The sequence below is a fragment of the Equus caballus genome, chromosome 1 (genome assembly GCF_041296265.1).
Source record: "Equus caballus isolate H_3958 breed thoroughbred chromosome 1, TB-T2T, whole genome shotgun sequence".
Lineage (NCBI taxonomy): Eukaryota > Metazoa > Chordata > Mammalia > Perissodactyla > Equidae > Equus > Equus caballus.
Window position 1 is genome coordinate 188149858 of NC_091684.1, and position 24497 is coordinate 188174354.

The window sequence follows — 24497 nt, forward strand, 5'->3', positions numbered from 1 at the left end:
TTGAGGCTAATGAAATCAATGTTTATAGAGCCAACTTAATAGGAAAATTGGGTAATGAGCAGATTAATGAGATAAACGTAAATACCTCATCATAAATTAGTCAGGTTATAAATGCATTCTTATCGTCAACATGTTTATTTTTACTTTTCCTCAAACTGTTTTGTCAATTCTCTAATTTTTTGTTTTATTTTACATCGTTTCAGGCAGCCTCTTAAAAGCTATCATTTCACTCTGACATTTATCTGGATATGAGATCAGAGTACTAACCCTCTTCTGGTTGATGTGCGTTTCAGTTAATTGCGGCTAAGAAGAGAACTGTATTCTGCTTTATTATGGCTATTCTGTAATACTGAAATGTAGTGTTTCTACTGGACCAACAGCCGGACCTTTTCCACAGTCAAGTGGAGTATAAAAAATTATTGAGTATGACTATGGAGAGAAAAATTACTCTAAATGAAAAAGCAAATGAAATATACCTCTTGGTTGAGAATCCTGAATCCTTCTCTATTGTTCCAAGTTAAGCAAAACCAAAAGAAATAATATAAATAAAATAAAACTTAAAGAGCAAAATATATAAGCCCCTCCCATGTAGTCCCGCTCCTTTTCTCTAGTGATGGCAAAGGATAAAGCCGCTTCACGCTGTGCATTTGGAGAAGCGATGGATCAGCGGGTGTTTTCACCTAAGTATCACCTCCTTTTCCGTTAGGAAACTGGCCTTCTACACTGTTTTCTGTGCCAAGGTGGTATATGTCCTTCTCTGTTTGGGGCTGTCTGCTATATTTCAGAGAGTCTTGTGTCTGTCGTATAGCTTGATATAGAGTTTTGATTTCTCATATTTTTGTTTCTTCTTCTCTTATTAATCAGCCAACAACTATCTACAAAAGAACACCCTTTGGATATAGAAATATGCTAGATCTTGAAGAGACCAGGAAAAAAATGATTTCTGTGTTTTGGTTCCTACTAGTTCTCAGTTTATTATCGGATTGGAAACAACCAGATGTGTCTTGACATTCCTTTTGTCTATTTTAAGGCTTCAGCACTGCTCCCTTACACAAGCCCTAACTCCAGTCAAGACCAGCATCTCTCTAGATTTTTCCTCTCTTAGTTGGAGTATAGACTAAGCTACAGAAAGAGAGACTTCAAGACACAGGGGCCTTACCCTGATAGAAGTTTCTTTCTTTCTCCCGCAATACCGCAATAGTCAGAGGTGGGAGTTCCGGGCTGATGCAGTGGCTCTGCTCCACAAATCATTCAGGGACTCAGGTCCGTTTCATCCTGTGCTTCCACCATCCCCTAGAGGGTTGCCCTTATTTTTATGGCCAAAGACTGGTCGATGCCACATAGGTGTTTCAGCCTTCAGAAAGTAGGGATTAAGTCTTTGATACACAATTTCGTTTTATGTAAGTGTAATAGACAACGATATGCACTAATATCCAGTTCTTTTCTGTTCGTGGGCACACAGAGGGTTACGTTTCTTCACTCTTGGTAGTTCGGCATAGCCATGGTTTTGAACAAAGTAACAGGAGCCAGTGTGGCAGGAGTCACTTGTGCGTGGGAGTGTTCATTGCTGGTGCTAGACTCTCCAGCTCTCACTTCCCTTGTCCTCGTGACCACAAAACACATGTCAGTGTGGAGCGCTTCGAGGTGGTAACATGCAGGAATCCTGAGTGAATGCAAAGAAGTCCTTTGGGCTTGCAGCAGATTTCTGTGAGCAAGAAATGACCTTGTGTTGTTGATTCCACAACATAACCGCTCCTACTCTGACTATTACAGCAGATGATGGGGACATTGTACACATTATTTCTGCCCCCATTTTATCATTGAGAACATAGTTGTATGGACAATCCTGGTTCAAGGGCTAGCTGGGCGGTTTATACTCCATTACTATGGAAACAGAGGGGAGCAGATAGTTGGGGGGAGCAGTGAGCCTCACCTCCTCGCCTCGAAGTTGCACTTGCTCGGAATGCCCTCCTCCCGCCTCTCAGTCTGCACATCCCACACATCCTCTAAAGCACAGCCCTCTGCAAACTCCTCAACATTCTGATTCCTCTCTCCTCTAAATTCTGATAGGTCAATGTTTCTAACCTTTTATTATGTGATTCACTTATTTAGAAAGGGTTGTGGACTACTCACCTACACACTGTGCTAGACGATGGGAATATAATGGCAGCAGAATCTTCAACTTCCAGAGCTTGAAGCTTCCACCTGCCTAGCACAGCACCCCACCCAGATTCCATAGTTAGTAAATAAGCCTGGGTTGAATACATGAATAAGTCAGTAATATGATGGCATGTGATTAAATGTTAAGTGGCAGAGCACTATTGGCAGATAAGAGAAGGGAGAAAATCCAAGGTAGATTGTAGGATACATGAGGACAGGGATCATGCGTGTCTTGGATTCTGCCTCATGTTCACTGCCAACCACTGAGCCGGGCACAAAGTAGGTGCTTAATATGTTTTTGTTGTTTTTGTGAAGAACCATGAGACAAGTGGCCCGACACGGGTGTCTTGAGGAATCTTGGGACATAAGTTTGGACCAGTATCTAGGATGGGACCAGATTTTGAGAAGTCAGTCATGAATTTTTGGGTTTTCTTGTGTTAGAAATGAGAAGCAAAAGTTGTTCATCTGTTTTTTAAATGAAGCTGTAGAAAGGTCAGACTGATTTGCTCAGTGAATTTGGATATAAATGTTAAAATTAAAAAAGATAACTTAGTGAAGACTATAGTAATGAAAATCTAGGTTGAGATGGCAATGGTGGACCTCAATACAAAGGGGAAAATCTAATGGACGTTTCAAAGGGAGGATCGATAGAAATTGGTGACACAGAATATAAGGGTTAAGGAAAACAAAAATGGATTGAAAAAGAACAATTGAGAGCCAGCCTTGATGGCCTAGTGGTTAAAGCTTGGCATGCTCACTACTTTGGCAGCCTGGGTTCACTTCCCGGTCGCAGAACCACACCAGCTGTCTGTCAGTTACCGTGCTGTGATGGCGGCTCACACGGAAGAACTAGCAGGACTTACAGCTAGGATATACACCCATGCACTGGGGCTTTGGGGAGGGGAAAGAAACGGAGGAGGATTGGCAACAGATGTTAGCTTAGGGTGACTCTTTACGTGCAAAAAGAAAAAGAAAAGAGAAAAAGCAATTGAGGGTTCTAGCCTGAAACTCTGGAATGAGAGTTGCAGCATTAAAGAGATAAACGTTACAGAAGGAGTCTGTGATGAGTTTAATCTGAGGCACGCTGCATTTGCGGGGGCAGGAGGAACTCTGTGGGGATGCTGAGCAGGCAGCTGAGGCCTGGAGCGCAGGTGTTGTCAGTAGTGAAGATGAAGCCTTGGAAGCCACTTTCTGTGGACATGCAAGACCTGAACAGACCTCTGCTCAGCTTTCACTTTTCCTGTGTGTGTTAAGGCAAACAGGACTGGTCCTCAATGCAATTGTCAAGTGGGCCTTTGCCCTCCCGTGCACCCTTCCCCTGTCACTGAGGGCCCTGGACCATCTGTACATGCCAATACATGATAAAGGAGAGAAAGTTCCAGACCATCTAAAAGAAGGGTAGGGTAGAGGATGACTGAAGGGACAGAAAGTGGTAAAAGGAATGCATCCCAGGAGGAATGGCCTGGCTGGGAAGAACAGAGGAGTAAAGGAGAGGCACACAGGCAACTCCTATAGAGCTCAGAGGTGAAAGATGTGTGTGTCTGCGTACATGTGTGCATACAGTCAAGTGTGTGTGTATTCAGAAAAGATCAGCAAATGTGTCTCCACCCACCAACTGTGCCCCTTAGCCAAGTTTTGAACCACCTACCCATTCCTCCATTTATTCAATAAGGACTTCGTACCATTTATGTGCCAGACGCTGTGCAGGTAGATGTGGAAAAGAACATCGGGCAGATGTGGTCTCTGCCCTCATGGGACCCATATATTAAAGGTGATATAGATGGTGACTACATACACCTTAATTAACTCACCAAAATTGTGGTAAGTGAGATGCAGGGAACTATGTGCTCTTCATTTTATCATTCTTGCCTCTTGCAGAAGCAAGAGGTATTTGGGGTCAGCTAATACTTTGAAAATAGCTCATTTGGGAAGATACTAGCCTAGTGGCCTGGAGAGGAAGGCCTGATTGTGGACACTTAGAGCTACTCCCACCTCACTTGCCACCCACAAACCTGGCACATAGTCCAGAGGCAAACTCAGTGAGAGTCGAGGCCTACCTTCAGCTTTGGAGCCTGGAAATATCTGTCCAGCATTCTCCTCACTGGCTTCCCATTTCAGTCTGTAGGTCTTTCTTTGGGTTCAAGAAACAAGGACATAAGGATGATGAAAAGATGATATAAGTGGGCTATCAAGAAGAGAATGGTAAAAGTGGAAGTTTTAGATGAAGGCAAAAGAACCATAGATGTGTAAATTATTTTTAATTTAATTTGCATTTTCTCCTTTTTTTCTACCCGTGGGATAACAGATTTTTTGGGTAATAGAGTCTGGATTGGTGCTGCTGGCTGGAACCACTAGAGATCCTAGTTCCACAGACTGTTGAGTAGAGAAGCCAGTGTGCCCAGAGACCCCTGTTCTCCTTGAGTTACAGCGATGGGACAAGGGACTGTCCTGTTGGATAGGTCCTTCTACTAGGCAGTTTCATCCCCAGGGACAGAGTCCATTGCCATGTGTCATTCAGCTTAGGGCTCACTGTCCGCCTTGGACTTGCCCCCACTTTTACTCCTTCAAACAATGGCACCTCAGAATAGGCAACTGCTGCTTCGAGCTGTCAGACATCTGACGCTGGTCTCCAGAGAGAAGGACCTTGAGTAGGGCAAGAGGAGGGGGCAGGTGTAGGAGGGATTTTGAGAGAAACAGATTCCATCTAGATGTCTTGTTTAGGAATGCGTTTGTAAAAAAAGAGATGGTCTGGGGAGGAAGACTATGTGTGGGAGGGTATGTGTGGGTGCAAAGTCAGTTGGACTTCCAGGGTACAGAGTCAAGAACTTTGTTTCATATTTGTCCTACTATGTACATATCATGAAGTGAAAGCTGTATAAAGTATACAGGAGAGCTTTAGTAATCACGCATAATATAGTTCCTAAATATATTCAAGGACTGAAAATTACAAAATGTGATTATTCAGGATAAAAATTAATATTCATTTAAACAAATTTATTATCATTTCCACCTAATTATAATTTATTTAGAAAAACATCTATTGATAGCTTGCAGCATAAAGGCAATTTGTTTTTTACAACACGCGTAAAGTATAATTCCTCACTTCAATGGCATGCAATGGTGTAGAGGAGATGAAAAAAACATACATCAGTCGTTATAATAAGGGAGATTCAAAGAAAGTGATGAGGGACTTCAGAGAACTGGTTTGAGTTTGAGGTACCTCGGGACAACATCTTGGAGGAGATAGCATTTAAACCAGGACTTGTAGGACGGACACATATTGGCACGCCACATGGTAATGGGTGGCATTCCAGCTAGGATTGTGTGTTAAAATGATGGAGCAACAATAAAGCAACACTGAGTAATTCAGTTTGGCACAAACACAGGCTACAACATGAGAGGACTGTGTACTAACCTGAGAAGGTCTCAGAGGGCCTGAGCCAGGCTTCGGAGTGTGGACCTCATGTAACGGGGAAGCCCTTTGGAGCAGCGGAGTTGAATGATGGAGTGGGATATGAGGAAGGTAAATCCGATGGCAGGCTGGCGTAGATCACCGGGAAGAGAGAGATGCAGCGTGAAGGGGAAAAGCAGGCTGATGGGATTTCTGTTTGTGGTGGTGGTTTAGGCTGGGGCAGCCTTAAGGGACCTATTGTCCAAAGGAAAGACCAGTGCAGAGAGGACAAATGAAGGTAAAAATGGGACAAAGTCTCAAATTATGGAGGAGAATGTTAAGGACATAAACAGAAGGGTTAGCCATCCCACCCCTGCCCAGCCTGAGACCTGAAATAGAGAAAAAGAAGAAGATGTGTAAAGATGGGGTGAGGGGGTGCAGAGGAAAGCGCTAACATCTGAGAACGAGGATTTCCTGGCATCAGTCTGTATCTCTTAAGTCACCTGCCAAATACAGGAGAAGCCTGAAGAAGACGTTTGAATTCTGACTTGGCTTTCCCCTAAACCTGAAACGTGCAGTCCAAAGTGGCTCAGCCTTAGGAACATAGAAATCTTAATCCGCATAAAACTCCTTAGCTTCTTACCTTTTCAAGGAGGAGGACCTCTTGTTAAAATGAAAAACCTGACTGATCTGCTATGATAACCATCTCGGTAATTCCGCGGGCCCCGGCTTGGGAAGAACCATCACAGCGGCTGCAGATTTCTACGATCTAGCCCTCCCTCAGTTTCACAGGGATTTTGTGAGGATAAATAAAACAAGATAGTACACGTAAAAATATTTTGTCTATAAAAAGCTGTTATGTGGATATTATAGGCCCATAAAAAAGTGCTTCGTGGATATTACAGCATAGAATAATATGGCATTATTTTGTTTTGTTCTTTTTAATTTATACTTGACGTTCTTACAAAAAGAATGTAAAGCAGTTTTTTTATGGTTTATCATTTTTAAGAGCTTTCTATATATGTTGATGGAGGGAGTAGTGGGAAGCAAAATGCTTTAAACCAAGCTCAGTGCATAGGTAATAATGGCATCTGCCAAACTGACACTCTTAACACTGTCGATGGACCCACAGTCACAGCCCTGCACAGTCAGAGCAGCTGGAGCTGGTCTAGCCAATAAACCACAATTACTGCCCTCTGTGATACTGTAGTGCCAGGAGAACTCACCTATTGAGGTGGGTCACTTAAAGGACATATTCCCACCGAAGGCTTTGTGGAACACGCTCTCTGGCCTCTTTAAGCATCCATCCATCCAGCACCCGCTGGATGAAACTTTATGCCCCCAGTGCTGCCACTTGAAAGAGGAAGAAATCTGGGAATTGGAAAGGGGTCACTTTTTCAAATAGTGAGTCTTACTATCGACTCCCGTCACATCCTCATATCACGTGATAAGTAGCATGCTTGGCAAGAAGAACGAAAGCATGGTTAGCTTAGGGGCGGCGTTTGCCATCCTTGGGCACAATGAAATGCTTTTTTTTTTTCCCAGAGTTATGGACCATTAAATTTGTTTTCTGGTTCTCAGGACTCTTGAATTATGTTCACTAGTTCTCATAATGACATTAATAAGACTTCCTAAAATCCTGAATGGGTGTGGTCTGAGTGGTTTATGAATGTCATGATAAGGGCATTTCATAGCTTTTCTCCTCAGTCTGCCATAGTGCACCTGATGGGCGCTTACTCTGCTCCAGGTTACTGTAATAAGTCTCTACACTCATTTTCTCATAACGACTTTATATGGCAGTTAACATTCTCGCTTTTACAGACAAAGCTAAAAGCGCGTAAATTTTTTTCTAAGAAAATAGCTAATAAAAAGTGTGCACAAGTAGAAATTTCTTTATTTCTCAGTAACAGAACTCAGTTCTTGAGCCTCATTCCTGCTGATGACAGAAAACTTAATCTTGCCACATCAAGGTAAGTTCAGTTCTTTCTGGTTTTTCTTAGTGCTTCCTGGTTAACTGGCTACTCTAGGAATCCCTCCGTCTTACTTCTTCTCTTCTCCATAGGAATGATCTAAGTTCGAGAAAGTTTACTTATTGACCTGGCATTAGGGGATAGAAGCCTAGTTCCATTGTCCATGGCCACTAGATCTGTCCACCTGGTTTACAGTGGAACATACACTCTCCAGTGCTTTTGGCTGTCCAAATCTGCGGCTGTAAGGGACAAGTTCCCCTTTGAATTTTGTGTGTTGGGTTCATCCAGGTTATTTAATGTCATGATAACTCCAACCTAAGGTGTCACAAGATCCACAGGCCCACTCTCAGGCCAAAGAAATCTTAGCTTCTCTCTGACACCATTGTGCAAGGCCTCCCTCAGGTCCATCCGCCTATATACCTCCCTTAGATGTTGCAACTCTGCAATATCAGCGCCGTGTTTGACTGTGGTTTCTCAGAGAGGTTTTCAGTTTCCTGGCCCATGCCCTGAGAATAAGGCATCGATTCCCTTTATCCTCATTATCCTCTAATCTGTCCAGTTTCTGTCACATACCCCCCCCTCCCCGCCCAGGGCTCATGTTCAGTGTGAAGGTGAGCAAGTCCTAGTGCCCACTAGGGACACTCACCTATGTTTACCTCTATTGCACTTCTGCATATTTTTTCTCTCTCTTGCTGGTAGAATTCTATCTTATTTTAGGAATTATTATACTTTCTAAATCTATCCACTGAAAAGGCCTAGAAACAATGACCAATTCTAAAGCAATGGATAGAGCCCAGATTGTAGTCTTGAAATATCAACTTCTATTAAAAGAAACCAGGACTTGGAGACATGGCTAATTCCAGCTCTGGGGCAGGAAAGATCCATAATGAACCTGGAAAATCTTGTAATACCAGATGGCAAGGAAATTATTAAAGGATACTAGGATCACGTCAAAAGGACTCAGGAGCCAAACTAGAAAGCTCCCATTGGCCAAAGAGAGGATAATTTGAGCTTCAATAAAGATATAAATGGCAATTAATTGAAATCCATCTAATATGTTTAATTCTATGAATTTATATTAATAGTAAAAAATATGATGATCATCTTTTGAAGAATATAAGGAAAAATTCTTATTTATAAGACTAGGTAAATATAAGGAAATAAGTATTTATCCTGCCTTTCCTATATGAAATGTATAATTCAATAACCAACTGGTAAATGAGGAGAAGTGTCTCCTTATAAAATTTTCTAGGTAATTAATAAAAAAAAATTTGAATAGCACCACTTTGTAACCCCAGTGAGTTAATCTATCTAAGCTTTGAGCATCAGTCACTGCTAACATTTAAAAAAAAAAAGGAGAAAAAACAGACATTATGAGCTGTTCTTGCAAAACATACCGCTACATATCGTCTTGTCAAAGAGACAGTTAATAAGTCTGTTCAAGCCACTGAATCTAAGTACCAACTTTCAGGAAACAGGGGACAGAGAAAAATGCTAAGCTGTACCATGAGTTTGAAATCTGCAAAATTGAGGCTGTGGGAAGCTTGACAGGGCAAGCAAACACTCCAAATTCATCAACATAAAACTTGTAAGATAGGGGCTGGCCCCGTGGCCGAGTGGTTGGGTTCGCGCGCTCCGCTGCAGGCGGCCCAGTGTTTCGTTGGTTCGAATCCTGGGCGCGGACATGGCACTGCTCATCGGACCACGCTGAGGCAGCGTCCCACATACCACAGCTAGAGGGACCCACAGCGAGGAATATACAACTACGTACCAGGGGGCTTTGGGGAGAAAAAGGAAAAAATAAAATCTTTAAAAAAAAAAAAAAACTTGTAAGACAAAGGATGGGATGGAAGGGGAGCATATATATTGATTACAAGAGACTTGAAAATATTAAGTTAAAAAACACGTAGTATGTACATCCAGTATGACACACCCTGATGGAATACCACGCTGTGCAAAGGGAGGTAGGAAGATCACGTGAACTAATGATATGGAGTGATTTTCAAGAGATATTTATAAGTGAAACAAGCAAAGTACAAAAGAGTATCCATAGGATGCCACCTTTCATGAAGAGAGAAGGCAAAATAGGAAAACACTCATGCAGCTCTCATAGTTTTAGAATAATAGCATACAAACATAAATAAAAGCCATAAGGATGAGGGGGACCAAAAATGGGCTGCAAACAAGTTAACTGTGCTCCAGATGAGTAACATGAAAACAGCGAAGGGGTGGAGGGGAAGAATTACCTAAGGAACTTTGGATACAGTATGTTCATTATACTCTAAGGCGAAAGTCCAAAAAGAATTGTACACAGCATTGTACTTTAAACAGTAGATTTTTTTTTCATGAGGATATGGACTAGGAACTCTGAAACAACTTTCCATAAACTCTAAGATTGAATTAATAAGTATAACACACGCACACACACATAAATATACATACATGCCACATTTTTTATTGTTGGAAAAAGGGGTTACCAATAAGGAAAGGGGGGAAGAATGGAATTAATTCTGGGTATAAACTGAAGTTGTAAATATCAATATGAACTCATGGACTATATAGAAATGGATATAGATGTGTATATGTATTCACTGATATAAAATTTCCTAGCCCTGTCTGTTAAAAAGCCCTAAAAGCAAGGTCATTAAGCACATCTAGCACTCAGATATTGATTTTTAGATACTACTCTCTAATTAAAGCAATCTGGGCTCCTTGGAGAAATGGCTAATGCTAGATACAGCAGGGGCAGCAAATGTACAAGATGAGCCCATACCAAAAAGGAAGGGAGTGCTCAAAAAGTGATGTGGCTATTTCAGAAGGAGATAGGAGATAACCAGAAAGGACCGCCATTGGCCAAGTCTGGGACAATTTGGATAGTAAAATCAATGAGCAAATGAACAAATACATGAATGGTTAAATGAATAAATGAAGTTGAAGGAAAGCTCTTCCTTACATAGAAATCCAAATAATAAATGTTGCAGAAATGATGAAAATAGAAAACCATCTTTAGGGGGAAAATCAAGGAAATTTGAATAAGATATGTATATTTGATAATAGGATTATACCAATGGTAATTTCCTGATTTTGATAATAGTACTGTAGTTATGTAAGATGTTTTTATATTTGTAAAATCTTGGTAAAGGGTATTCAGGAATTGTTCTATTTTTGTAACATTTTTGTCAGTTTGAAATGATTTCAAAATGGAAAAATTATAATTAAAAACATTAAAATAAAAAAAGGGGCCGGCCCGGTGGCATAGTGGTTAAGTTCGCACACTCAGCTTTGACAGCTCAGAGTTCATGGTTCAGATCCCAGGTGTGGACCTACTACCTCTCATCAAGCCATGCTGTGGTGGCATCCCACATAAAGTAGAGGAAGATTGGTACAGATGTTAGCTCAGTGACAATCTTCCTCAAGCAAAAAGAGGAAAATTGGCAACAGATGTTAGCTTAGGGCCAATCTTCCTCACACAGAAAAATTAAGAAATAAATAAATAAAAAGAAAGTATAAATTGTGTAAGATTAAAATACAGTGTCAAGGGATGAACACTTGGGTAATACAACCATAAAAAAGCCAGAAAATGATTTCTACAAATATCCAGATGAGGCTACTTTGGGATTGAAGAAGTAGTTGTAATTGGGATGGGACACAAGGAAAGGCTCCTGGAGGGGCTTCTGAAGTTCTGTTTCTTGTCCCTGGGGGGTGATGGTTACAAGGATGTCCCCCTTATAATAATTCACTATGTGCTTGTTCTACGTGACTTTCTGTATCTGCATTTTATTTTATGAAAATAAACAGGGGGCCAGTCCTGTGGCCGAGTGGTTAAGTTCACACATTCTGCTTCGGCGGCCCAGGGTTTCGCTGGTTTGGATCCTGGGCACAGACCTAGCACCGCTCATCAGGCCATGCTGAGGCGGTGTCCCACATAGTACAACCGGCAAGAACTACAACTAGAATCTACAACTATGTACTGGGGGGCTTTGAGGAGAGGAAGAAGAAAAAAAAAAAAAGAAAATTGGCAACAGATGTTAGCTTAGGTGCCAATCTTTAAAAAAAGCAAAAAAGCAAACACACAAAAAAAAGACCAGAAAAAATATGCCTTGGCTTTCAAGATTTTCTCTCTGATATGAATATCAAGAACCTATTTTGGAATTGAAAGACAACAATTTGACTCTTCACTCTTAGACTAAACAGCCTCTTTTGAGGATATAAATATCATTGGCTCAGTCAGGGGGGGAGGGGTCCTCCAGGGAAATAGGTAGAAAAGAGAAAATTTCTGTTAACTGCTTAGAATTTCTCCCACCCCAGAGCGCTTAACCACTACAATATGCTTTTCAATGAGGCACACACCCTGTCACCTCTCCCACCACCATTTACACAGATTTATATTTGTTCTTCCTCATCCTATTTTTAATGAGCTTAAGCAAAAGTGTTTTAGAAGTGGAAGAACAAGACTACAGGGAAATAGTCAAGAGGACATGGCTACAACAAGGACAATTAATTCAGCACACCTCCCACACTTGCTGAAATAAAACTGTATTTCCACAGCTTGATTAAGCATCTGCTACACTCCAGACACTGCCAGAGACTGGGAACAGAGAGAAGAGAACATTAAACTTTTGTCTTGAGTGTGTTGCATAGAATGGTTTGTAAACTTTGTTTATAATCAGAATCACCTGGGAGTGGTTAAAACCTATCTATAGAGAGAGATTCCACAGCCCAGCCTCCAAAGACTGATTTAGCAGGTCTGGAGTTAGGTTTTTAAATATATATTATATTATGTTATATAACATAAATATAATCACTGCAGATGATTTCAATGATAAAGTAGATTCAGGAACCACCGGTGGAGTAAGTTGCCACTAAAGCAAGCCCATGGAAGCAAATTAATTGGTGTGATTTGAGGAGACAATGAGACTGTCACCACTGCTCCCGCTCCTCCTGTTGTCCCATTCCCTGTCTCCACTCCTCAGCCCGGAGGAAGCCTTGAAAAGCAGCAGAATTGCAAGCAGAGGAGCTATGAAAGCCATCCGCCGGGCAGTCACTGGAAGGGGCAGAACAGATTTGGAACTTTCAAAGAGCCAACGAGAATTATCACTGTGTACCTATCTGTAATTGTGTCCTCCGAAACATGTATTTAAGTCCTAATTCCCGGTACCTGTGAATGTGACCTTATCTGGAAATAGGATCGTTGTGGGTGTAATTAAGTTAAAATGAGGTCACACTGAATTAGGGTGGGATCTAAAGCCAGTGACTGGTGTCCTTATAAGAAGAAAAAAATTTGAACACAGACACAAATAAGAGACACACAGAGGTAAGAAGGCCCCATGACAACAGAGGCAGAGATTGGAGTGACACAGCTGCAAGCCAAGAAATGCCAAGGATTGCATTAACCACCAGATGCCAGGAAGAGGGAATGAATGATTCTTTCCTAGAGACTTCAGAGGGATCAAGGCCCTGACAACACCTTGATTTCAGACTTCTAACCTCCAGAACTGCCAGAGAATGAATTTCAGTTGTTTTAAACTACCCAGTCTGTAGTAATTTGTTATAGCAGCCATAACAAACTAATACAGGTGGCAACGACACTGTGGCAAACCAGACTGTACAAAATTACAACGGGAGATTTGGGGAAAGAGATGTCCATATGGGGCTTTGCAAAGCTCCAACATATTCCTGGGAATCTGGGAAGGCAGATGCACGTGTAAGGCTGTGCACTTGCCCGGGAAAGATCTAAAAAGGTCCTAATTTCTCCAACTCCGGGAGATGCTGAGGTGCCGTGAAAGCAAGAAGTGAAGCCTAAGGTAGAATTGTAAACTGCCCGAGCAGTGAAGGCCTCCTTCAACACACACAGAGTCCCCCTGATGAGGATTTTTAGGCTGCTTAATTTTAAAATGGCTTATGATGAGGATTCTTTAGGCTGGTTAGTTTTAAAACTACAGATGAGATTCAGGCTCCAAGGAGTGGAATTTGTTTGCCCCTTTGTTGGGAAACATTTACATTTCTAAGGGAAACCTCTATCTGTGAAGATGCCTCCCTCTCTGTGCCAGGAAGAAGGGGGAATGGCCTTATCCCTAGAAGCTCTTAATGGGGAAGGCAAGAACTTAAGTTGGTTGCTGTCTGGCAATCTCATGTAACTGGTTTAGGGTGGTGGCTTCTGACCTTTACTTAATCCGATTTGATTCTTGTCTAAAAGTCATGGGATCACCCAACAACCAGACCCCACCTGCACTGATACCATTTTAACTTTTTTTCATGTTCTTTCCTTTGTCTTGTAAAGAGATGATTCACATACCTATGCCTTAAATTTAGCCCTAACCCTCAACTCGGGGCAGCAGCAGGAGCTCTGACTGCCCGTGGGTCCTGTCCCCACGCACCAGCTCTGCCTGCCCATGGGCTCTGTCCCCATGCCAGCGGGGGCAGCAGAAGCGGCGGCAGCAGAAGCTCTGACTGCCCATGGGTCCTGTCCCCATGCCAGCGGGGGCAGCAGAAGCGGCAGCAGCAGGAGCTCTGACTGCCCGTGGGTCCTGTCCCCACGCACCAGCTCTGCCTGCCCATGGGTCCTGTCCCCATGCCAGCGGGGGCAACAGAAGCGGCAGCAGCGGAAGCTCTGACTGCCCATGGGTCCTGTCCCCATGCTACACTATTATCTAAATAAAAGAGCACTACTGCCAGATCTTAAGAGTCTAAGAAATCTTTCTTTCGACTCCTCGGCTCACCGACCCCGCATCACTTCCACAAAAGGTGGGAGATCTATTGCTCCAATCAATTATATAAACCTCTGTGTAATCAGCAGCTGACCACTAAGCCACCTGAGCAGAGTTGGAGTTTGTTCAGTGGTCACACATGACAGGGAAGACAGACTTGTCAGATATATCAAGCAAAAAGCAACCATAAGACAGCTGAAGTTGTGGTACTAATATCATGCAAAATAGACTTCAAAACAAAATGATTACTAGAGATGAGGAGGGACATTTTATAGTGATGAAAGAGCCCATACATCAGGAGATATAATAATTGTAAATGTAGGGGAGGAAGACATTTCCTCTTCCCAAATGTGGGTTCGTCTGGCCAGAGAACGAATTAAATTCACATGAGACAGAATAGCCAGAGAAAATTAAACAAAGCTTTATGAGGAACCATGGCCCGGGGCCTTTCTTCCTGAAGGAAGAAAGGGCACCGAAGAAGTGGGGTGCACAGAGTGGTTATATACCCCCAAACAGGGTGTTTCACATGTGATTGACATGTCCCTCCCACAATAGTCACAAGATTGCCCTGTCGGTACAGCGCTTGATGGACACAGCAGGTAGTGGTCTGCTATCTCGGTGGGCGTAGCAGGAGGCAAGTCGATTGTCTGGAGCTGGGCGGTCACAGGTGAGCGCAGCAATCAGTTCCTAGCCTAAGGAAAGATGCTTAATCCTTAAAGAAATGCCAACGTTGGGAGGGGGAGGGAAGTCAGTTACAGGAGGTTACCAGAGAAGCACAATAAAATGCATATTTTAAGTCCTTGCCTTTGGTATTGATTAAGAGTTTCTAGAGAGAAAAGGTCATCTCCTTTCTTCTTCCTGGTACAGAGAGGGAGGCACCTTTCACAGATAGAGATTTACCTTACAAATGTAAATGTGTCCTAACGAAGGGCAAGTTCCATTCCTCAGAGCCTCCTTCCCTGTCCCAGTTTGTCAAAAGCAATCAGCCTCAAATAATCCTGATGCCAAAGAGACATATCTTGGGGTGGCCAATTTCAGGTCCCTACCAAACATATATGCACCTATCAACAGAGCTCCAAAATACATTTTTAAAAACCTGGCAGAACTGAAGGTAGAAACAGATCATTCAACAATAAAAGTTAGAGACTTCAGCAGCCCTCTTCAATAATGTCTAGAACAACTAAGGAAAAGACTGAACTGAAATAAAAGACTTGAAAATCTCTATAAACAAACTAGCCTTAACAGACTTCTATTGCACACTCTACCTAATAACAGCAGGATACACAATCTTCCTAAGCACCTGTGAAACAACTCCAGGATAGAAGATATGCTAGGCTGCAGGAGAGACAGTAAAACAAGACTCCACAAGTTTAAAAGAGTTGAAACCATACAAAGTATGTTCTCTAACCACAATTGAATCGAATTAAAAATTAAAAACAGAAGGAATTTAGGGAAGTTTGCAAATATGTGGAAATTAAGCAACACCATCCTAAATTACCAATGTATTAAAAAAAATCACAAGGGAAATTAGAAAATACTGAGATGAATGAAAATGAAAATACAACATGCCCCAACTTATTGGATGCCACTAAAGCAGTCTTGGAGGGAAATTTACAGCTGTAAATGCCTATATTAAAAAAGCAAGATCACAAATCAATAATCTAACTTTCCACCCCAAACAATTAGAAAAAGAGTACACCCAAAATAAGGATAAGGATGGAAACAATAAAGATTAGATGAGAAATAAATGACGCAGAGAATAGAAATGCAATAGGGAAAAATTGATGAATCCAAAAGTTAGTTCTTTGAAAAGATCAACAAAATTGGCAGAACCTTTGGTTAGACTGGCTCCATCCCCAAAAGGGGAAATACTTAAATGACTGAAATTAGAAATGAAACAGAAGACATCACTACCAACCTTTTGGAAATGAAGAAGAATTATATGGGGATACTATGAATAACTGTACGCCAACAAATTAAATAACCTAGAAGTAATCACTAAAGTATTTAGGGGTGGTGGGGCATTAGGCTGGCTATTTGCTCTTAAACAATTCAGGAAAACAAAGTTATTTTTACTTTGCAACTTGTGCATACATGAAATTGTTTCAGGAAAAGAAAAGAAAAAGAATGACACCATGTCAGGCTACTATTCACAGCAAGGCTTAATATTGTAAGAAAGAAGGAATCTCAAAGTTCGAACGATAATGGTTTACTTCTAACCAAGGGCAAAATTCATTAAAGTACACACGCACAAATGTCTGAATTTGTGATTTCAGATGCAGAACAATTTCAGAATCATCTGGAAGGCGAAGGTGCGGCTGTTGGCACGGATGGCTGAAATGAAGCGGAGGTCATCCAAAGTAAGGAAGTCAAAGAGGTGGAATGCCCAGGCACTGGAAGAATCATCCATGAGGACTTTGAGACTGTGTAAGATAATGGCAGGTCTTAGGCTGGAGAGAAAGACATAAATTCGGTTCCAAGTCTTCCTTGTAAGGAAATGACTCCACAGGCAGCTATGAGATGAGTGTGGGGGTAGAAGCTTTTAGGTAAGAAAGGAATGAACATCAAAGAGGTTGGAGAAGTAATGAAGAAGTGATAGTAGAGAAGTAGTACAGAGAAGGAACGCTGACTCTAGCCTTAGGTAGCTCTTAAGAGACCATCCTTAGCTGGCCTGATTCTGCCATGGCTTCAAAATTTTATGGAAGACTTCATAGCCAGAAATCAAAGGAAATTATATGAAGCTTGTTCTGCAATTGCTGTCTGTCAGGAAATCAAATGTGAAAACAAACTGTTTTCTGTAATTCTTTCCTGATCTACTTAGAAGGGGAAATAATAGGGGATAATGCTACAGTAATTAAGCTGGCAGCTTATTCTTTACATAGGGCATATGGACCCCAAGATTTGTAACGCCACCAGGGGCATGTTGCGCAACGAGTTAATGATGCATTCTCTGTTGTGTTGTAAGAATGATACAAGGGTGCCCTACTTTAAGACAAAGCATGTGTACACACACACACACACACACACACAGATATAGATGATTCTCTCTCTATATATAATTCTAGCTATAGATAATTTACATTTCTTTTCGATTACAGATGAGGCTATTTTTCAAATTACAAAAAAAGTACCATATATGCTATTCAAATAGTTACCTTCTTTACTGAGAGGTCATGTAGTAAAGAGGAAAGATAAACCACCACAACTGAGGTGAACTGAGACACACTGACAATCGGGGACATTGAGTAAACCATTTACTTACCTGATTTTAGTTTTACTTGTGAAATGATTTTATTTAAATTCCTTTGAATGTTGTTAACTCTAATAATTCATTTGTGATTTTATTTAAATGTAACTATTTAGACATATACTTAGTATATGAAGTAAGCTACCTATTACTTTATTCCTTTAATGTTGCAATACCATTCATATACCATATATATGTATTTTATACATTGCACACTCAAGAACATCAAAATGGTTCTATGAAAATATAGTGTAAATTTTCTCCTGTTTTCATTCTTCCTGGTTACCAAGCTTGTTTCTCTATCTTTCTCCATGCACCAACTCTCTCACACTTAAACTCCTAGCAGACTAATAAAAGTAGGATATTTTCTAGGGGTCTCAATTCCACTAGACAGTGATTATTATTATGTCATCTTTTTTTAGAGGAATGCTTCATTTAGATTACTTTCTAATACCCTGGGTCATAACAAGATATTTGTATTTACCACTTATTTCTTATGCTATTAATTCTTACGGAAAGCTGTTTACCATGCCTTTGTCCATGCAGACTATTGTTAAGTTGTAATCATTCCAAGATGGGCATGTACGGTCACTGCATGCACTTTTATTAACAGGAGAAGGAAATGGTTTGGAATTCAAGATTTTCCTTGGATTAAACAGTACACAAGACCTTAGCAACTTTGGAGGAAATCCAGTTACTTTTGCTTTAATGCACCCAGAAGATCTCAAATCAATATGTAGAATTAATGTTTTAATTGAAAATTAACATCGCCATAATTAGAAGTGAGGATCAGTATCCTGATGTTTCAGAGAGGTCTCTCTCGTTGGAGAGGTCATTGCACTGGGGAGCACAAATGTTGGAAGAGGAAAACAAATCATCGGTCCCCTTGAGCAAGGACACACAGAAAACCCTTGAATTGATGGTCAACTATAACCTGCTTCTAGAGCCAGCAACTCTGGCAACACGACAGTTTTGGTTTACAACAGAACAGACAAGTAGCAGTGATTTTGAAAGCAGAGTATAAGGAACCAAGGAAAAAGTTAATAGTTCTTAAAGATCTCCTCCTTATTACCAGATTTAAAGATCTCCCCCTCAATCTAAAAGCAGGATGCCCTCTTGTTGCTATTCCCAGCATGCCCCTCAGCTGTTCTTCCTAAATTACTCCTCCAAGAAACCAATGATATCCGAGTCTGGGTTTTGAACAATCCTTTATTTTTTGCCTGGGAATTTCAAACCGATATACTCCCAGTCTGAACAATCTGCACAGAAGGTTTCCTTCCCACTTTGGTAAAAAATAAAATTTTAAAAATCGTATTCAGTTTCCTATTTGCTTCCAGTGTCTTAAAAAGTTCAACCACTTTGCCAACTCCCCCAGAATAAACACAAGAAAATACCTCTCCCCCGTGGGATCCCGGCCCTCAGTACCACCCTAAGGCACTTGCACCTCTTCCATCTTCAGGGAAGGCGTGGCTAGTTTAGATTTAGCTCCTCAGCCCAGTAGAGGGAATTTAGGGGAAGGGGAATTTCTGCAGTAATCGTCAGTCCCACAAATAAGTTCCTCTTTTCCCTTTTCTCTGAAAGTGAAAAACTCTGCTCACAAGAAGTGCTCCTCGTCCCTTTTCCCTACGTATCACTGGAGCCAAGAGAAGACTCCGTCAGCGAGGCGCGCTCCGCTCTGTCCCGCAGACCACGGTCCCCGACGTTCACCCCGTTGTCTGTGCAATGGGCAGAAGTGGAGCGCAGAGCAGCGGCCTCAGCATCACTCTCCACGCCCGGTGGGGCCAAACGGCCCTTTCTCGGCCGGGAGGAAGGGCTCTTGTGGAAGCAGAGTTTGAAAAGCCCCAGCATTGTCATGGTCAAGATCACCAGCACTACCACCGCTATGCTCACAAGTAAGAAGACCACGGTGGAGGAGGAGTCGAAAGGCTGGGAAGGCTGGGGAATGGCAGAGGAAGAGGTGGAATTAAACTTGGGCATTACGCTTCCCGAAGAGGTTATGGCGGCCTTTGACTTGACTTGAGGGGACGTTTGAAGGGTAGATAGCGTGCTCTGTGCTCCCCACCGAGGAATCTCGGGAATAGATGTTGCTGAACCGCCTCGTCCAGGGGTATGGGGTACCTCTGCTGGGTTCTCATGGACCCTGGGTGACCACGTTCTCTTCGGCACGGGGCTAGCTGCAGTGGCCGGCGCGTGACTGGTGGGCACCTCGGTCCCCCCAGAGGCCGGCTGTCCTTCCCCACTGGTTACACAAGAGCGTCCGTCTTTCCCCAGCACGAAGCCCGGAGCACACTCGCAGGCGAAGCCTCCCGAGTCGTCGAGGCAGTTAGGAAGCTCCGCGCATTTGCCAGCACGGAGGTACCTCCCAGGGCAGGGACAGAGCACGGCCCCGGAGGGTATCCCGTCCCAGCGCGCGCCGACCTCGTCCGCGATGCAGGTGGCGGTGACGGAGAGCTGCCCGGGGCAGAGCGCACTCACCTTGGTGCCGGGGGGACTGAAGTCCAGCGCGGCGCTGTGCAGCTGGAAGGGCGCGCGGTAGCTCAAGTCAGAGGCGGCCCCGGGGCGCGGCGCGGGGCACAAGCCCTCAAACTGGTACTTGCACAGGTAGCCGTTGGCGCGCGTGTGGCATCGCATCTCCTTCCAGCCCGCGGGCTCGACTCCCCCGGCGGCCTGGAGTCCCGCGCAACTCCGAGCGGTGCAGGAGCGTTGGGGCTCCTCCACCCATGGCAGCGTGTCGCTTTCGGACTCACCGACGTCGGGGGACAACCAGGAGAAACCTCGCAACGGCTTGCTCTCCAGGGTGCAGCGGGATCGCCCGCGCTCCAGCGCCACCCAGAAGAGAAGGTCTTTGGAGCCCCCTCCGGGCCCCGGGCCCGCGCGCAGGAGCGCGAGCACCGCGCGGAGTTCGGCGCCCCCGCGCACCGTGCTGAGCGCCCCGCCGCGCAGGCTGCAGGCCTCCTCGGCCGCCAGCCGCTTGATGGTGGCGTGGTGCAGGCTGTAGCAGGCCCCTGAGGCCACGCAGCCCGCGCGGTCAGCGGTGGGGTGCTCGCCGCGGCCCGGCCGGGGCCAGAACGCCTGCCAGAGGAGGCACAGGGCGAGCGCCGGCCTCATCCTGGAGTCCCGCGCGCAAGGCCGCTCCCAACTTGGATCTGTCCCGCCGAGGGCGCGAGCTGTCCCGAGAGCGCGGTCACCGCCCCTACAGCTGGCTCTCCCCCTCCCCGCCCCTCTCCAGCCCGGCCCCTCGACCTCCCGGAATCCCCACCAAGGTCCTGGCGGCAAACGGCTTCCTTAGGCCGCGACAGGAAGCGCGTCCGGAGCTCCGCCAGGCCCCTGCAGCCCGGATTGGTTCTGGGGTCAGGGACACGGCGGGCGCCGGGCCCGGGGAAGCAGTCGAAGGCCCTGCTCGGAGCAGGAGAGAAGGCAGAAAGTCGCCCCCGGGAAGAGTGCATCGTTTCCCCGCTTAGGGGGTTCCAGGACCTCGGATCCCCAAACCCGCGGCGGGCGCACAGGGACCGGAGGATCGCGGAGGGGAGCTGGCCGCCGGCCCACACCGTCCTCGTGCAGTGGCCGGAGCGGGTCTGCCTCACGACGGGGCGGACGCCTCCGGCCTCCCAGCGGCCTGGGACTGCGGGGAACAGCTCCTGAGAACCGAAGCTTCTCCCTTCGCCCCAGGGGAGCACCGGTTCATCGGCCGAAGCCTCACTTCTCTCCTCTGTCAAAGGAGAGTCCAGCGTGCTAATTGCTAATCAAAGGACGCGGAGTTTCTTGTGGATGTCTTAAATGGAAAATCCTGCTTCTTCTTCAGCGCTTGCCTTAAAGGTTTATTTTTGGGGCCTCCCGGCACAGCGGTTAAGTTCTCGTGCTCTGCTTCCGCCTGGGCTTCAATGGTTCAGATCCCAGGCATGGACCTATGCACCAATCATCAAACCATGCAATGGCAGCATCCCACATGCAAAATAGAGGAAGATGGGCACAGATGTTAGCTCAGGGGACAATCTTCCTCTGCAAAAAAATAAAAAATAAAAAGTTTATTTTTCGCTTCCATTTGTTTCTCTGAAATGGCCTGATTGGCTCATTCAGGAAAGGAAATGTATTTCTAGGCCTAAATGAAAAATAATGACTGTAGATCTTAACTGTTAGCTTGGTGGGTTTCCTTACCACTATATTGGTTCATAACTTCTTCTAGCTTATAGGTTATAGATAAATGAACTCATGGCCTTATTAATGTTTGAGAACTGCCCCATGGGTGATTTTATCCTTGAACTATTTTAATATCATTTTCTCCTTTGATTAAGTGCCAATATTTGTAGCAGTAAGTTGTAAAAGTCTCCTTTAAGGGATACTAAGTTCAATATCCTTAGGAAATTAAAATATTTATTACATTATAATGCATATTGTATAAGGTAAAAAAAACACAACTTAAAAGATGGGTGAGCCTGTTTCTTCAGAGTGCCAACTGATGTTTGATGTTTTGTTTTAATAAAAACACTTCCACTCAGTTGGAAGTGGGGAGAAATTAAAGATGAGTAAAGGAAGGAAAAGTTCGACACTGCCCTGTCTATGAAAGGATTTTCTTTTTAGCAACACATACAATTCCACATAATTTTAGGAAATAGATTATCTGTCTTAGCTCACAGCTGCTAAATATTGCAATCAGAAATACATGAAGAGTTTCACCTAAGTCCTCTTAACTGTGCCTGATGCTTTTGAATATCTATAATCAGAATGAAGCTTGCCCTTCCATGAATAATGCACACCACAGTTGTAACTCATGGTGTTGTACCGGATGGGGCTGTTCAGGTTCAGGAGGGGGGCTAAGGAGGGAGGTTCCAAGACCACATCTTACACTCTCACCTCAGTTTTACCACTGCTGTCACTCTTCTTCTCCTCTTGGAGATTCCAAGTATCTTCACAAAGGACTGTGAACACCATGAGGCAGGGGCACACATACCTTGCTTTGGCTGACTGTGGAGTTTTGCAGCGGAATTTCTCTCCTACCCTTGCTGTTCCCCAGTTTAAAGGACATTCATTAGTCCTTCATTTCAGAAGTCCGAGAATCACCTTAAACATGACTTTGCATTTAAATTAACTTAATGTCTTATGAGAAAGAAACATGAAAATCTAGAAATCCAGTTGAAAGATTTTAAAAATACTTAATCACTTGGGCCAGCTCTGTGTACCTTTGCAATCTAATGACTGTGTGTTTGTAAATGTGCCCATGCAACACTGCTGTTTTAACCTTTTACAAACCTACGTAGTCAATGGAAATCTCTTAGATATGTTTAAAATCAGTAGGGAATGAGGGGAGGTTTCTAGTGCAAGAAAAAATGAATGACTGGAAAGCTTGTAGTAAATATTTTATGACCTCACCCCTTGGCGTTTTGCCTGGAGAGGCAGGATATTAGAAGAGAACACAGTGGCCACAATGACGTCGTGTCACAGTCCTGGCCGTGCCTGCAGTGATGGGAAAGAAGAGTCAGAAAAAAAATCAGCTTCAAGTAAGACATATATCATTTTGTAATTGCTTTGTGTTGATCTACATACACTAACATATTTTGAAGTGTATAGTATACTTGAAAAAACTAAAAACGACTAATTTTTTATTTTTAAACAGTATTAATTAAGAGCATAATAAGATACCATTTTACCTCCATTGGATTCCAAATATTTAAAATTCCTATAACACCAAGCGTGGATCGCAGGCTCTTTTATATGTGATAGATGAGAGCAACAACTTTAGAAAAGCTTGCCATTTTTTTCCTAAAATCAAAGATTTATGTACTCTATACACTGGTCCTTCCGTGCCCAGGTGTATATTCGAGAGAAACTCTTGCACATGTACAAGAAAAGATATGTAAAAGGAAGATGTTTATAGCAGTACTGTTCATATTAACAAAAAACAGAATGAACCAAATGGCCAGCAACAGAGAGTACATAAATAAACTATGGTACATTCACTCCCTGAATATTGTATAGCAAGTAAAATGAACGCAGTATAGCCACAAGTAACACTATGAATTAATCTTATCAATACAACGTTAGGTGACAAACGTTCCAAAAGATTATACAGAGCCTGACATTCCTTTCGTAAAAACTTTTAAAAATTACTAAGTATATATTTGTGTACTTTTCAGGAAAAAAATGGTTACAATACAAGATAAAAGGAACAATAAGATTCTGAGTGATGGAACATATTAAGAACGTGTTTCTGGGTGACAGATCCTTTGGGTGGAAGGGAGAAGGCGGTTGGCCTGGTGGGCAGACAGGAGATTTGATGTGGCCTGTGGTTAGAGTCTCAGCTTTCTCTTTGGATAGTAGCTTTGTAGGTGATTATTTCAGTATTAAAAATAAATAATTAAATAATTAACAAAGTAAATAAGAGCTCTACACGTGGACATATGATGAGAGAATGACATGAACCAAAAATTACAATTAATCTGACTGAGCAGCTGAGTTCCAAAATGTAAAATAAAAATAAAATCAAGACGTTAGGGGGCCGGCCCTGTGGTGCAGCAGCTAAGTGCGCACGTTCAGCTTCTCAACGGCCCGGGGTTCGCCAGTTTTGGATCCCAGGTGCAGACATGGTGCTGCTTGGCACGCCATGCTGTGGTAGGCATCCCACATGTAAAGTAGAGGAAGATGGGCACAGATGTTAGCTCAGGGCCAGTCTTCCTCAGCAAAAAGAGGAGGATTGGCAACAGATGTTAGCTCAGGGCTAATCTTCCTCAAAAAAAAAAAAAAATGTTAGTTACATTTTCAAAAATCTTTGTCAATAAATTTTCCTTTGATCCATATGTTCTTTTGCAGGTAACACATTTCTAAATTTAAGCCAATTATTAATCTGAAGAAGCATAATAAAATACTTTCCCTATGTTTCTAGACTTTTCAGACAATCTGTGTATTCGTAAGAATCATGTAAGATATTAATTTGTTCATTTATTTATACAAGGGCATCCAAAGAACCATAGAGAACATATAAGGAAAGTGAGTTTAATCCAACATTTTCAATTGAAATATTAATTTAA

General features: G+C 43.1%; 1 protein-coding gene across 3 annotated transcripts in view; it reads right to left on the reverse strand.

Moving 5' to 3' along the window:
• Positions 1–18666: 18666 nt before the first annotated feature.
• Positions 18667–24497, reverse strand: part of CLEC14A (C-type lectin domain containing 14A) — a 29759-nt gene continuing 23928 nt past the window's right edge. For 2 of the 3 annotated variants that reach the window (XM_070274428.1, XM_070274424.1), the window contains 2 exons: positions 22843–22926; positions 18667–21474 (listed from right to left, as the gene is read on the reverse strand). In XM_070274428.1, coding sequence (XP_070130529.1) covers positions 19099–20583 — 1485 coding nt within the window. In that variant the 5' untranslated portion in view covers positions 20584–21474; positions 22843–22926 and the 3' untranslated portion in view covers positions 18667–19098. Of the gene's footprint in view, positions 21475–22326; positions 22776–22842; positions 22927–24497 lie in introns of those variants that run through there. The other variant, XM_023624301.2, reaches the window with a different exon arrangement.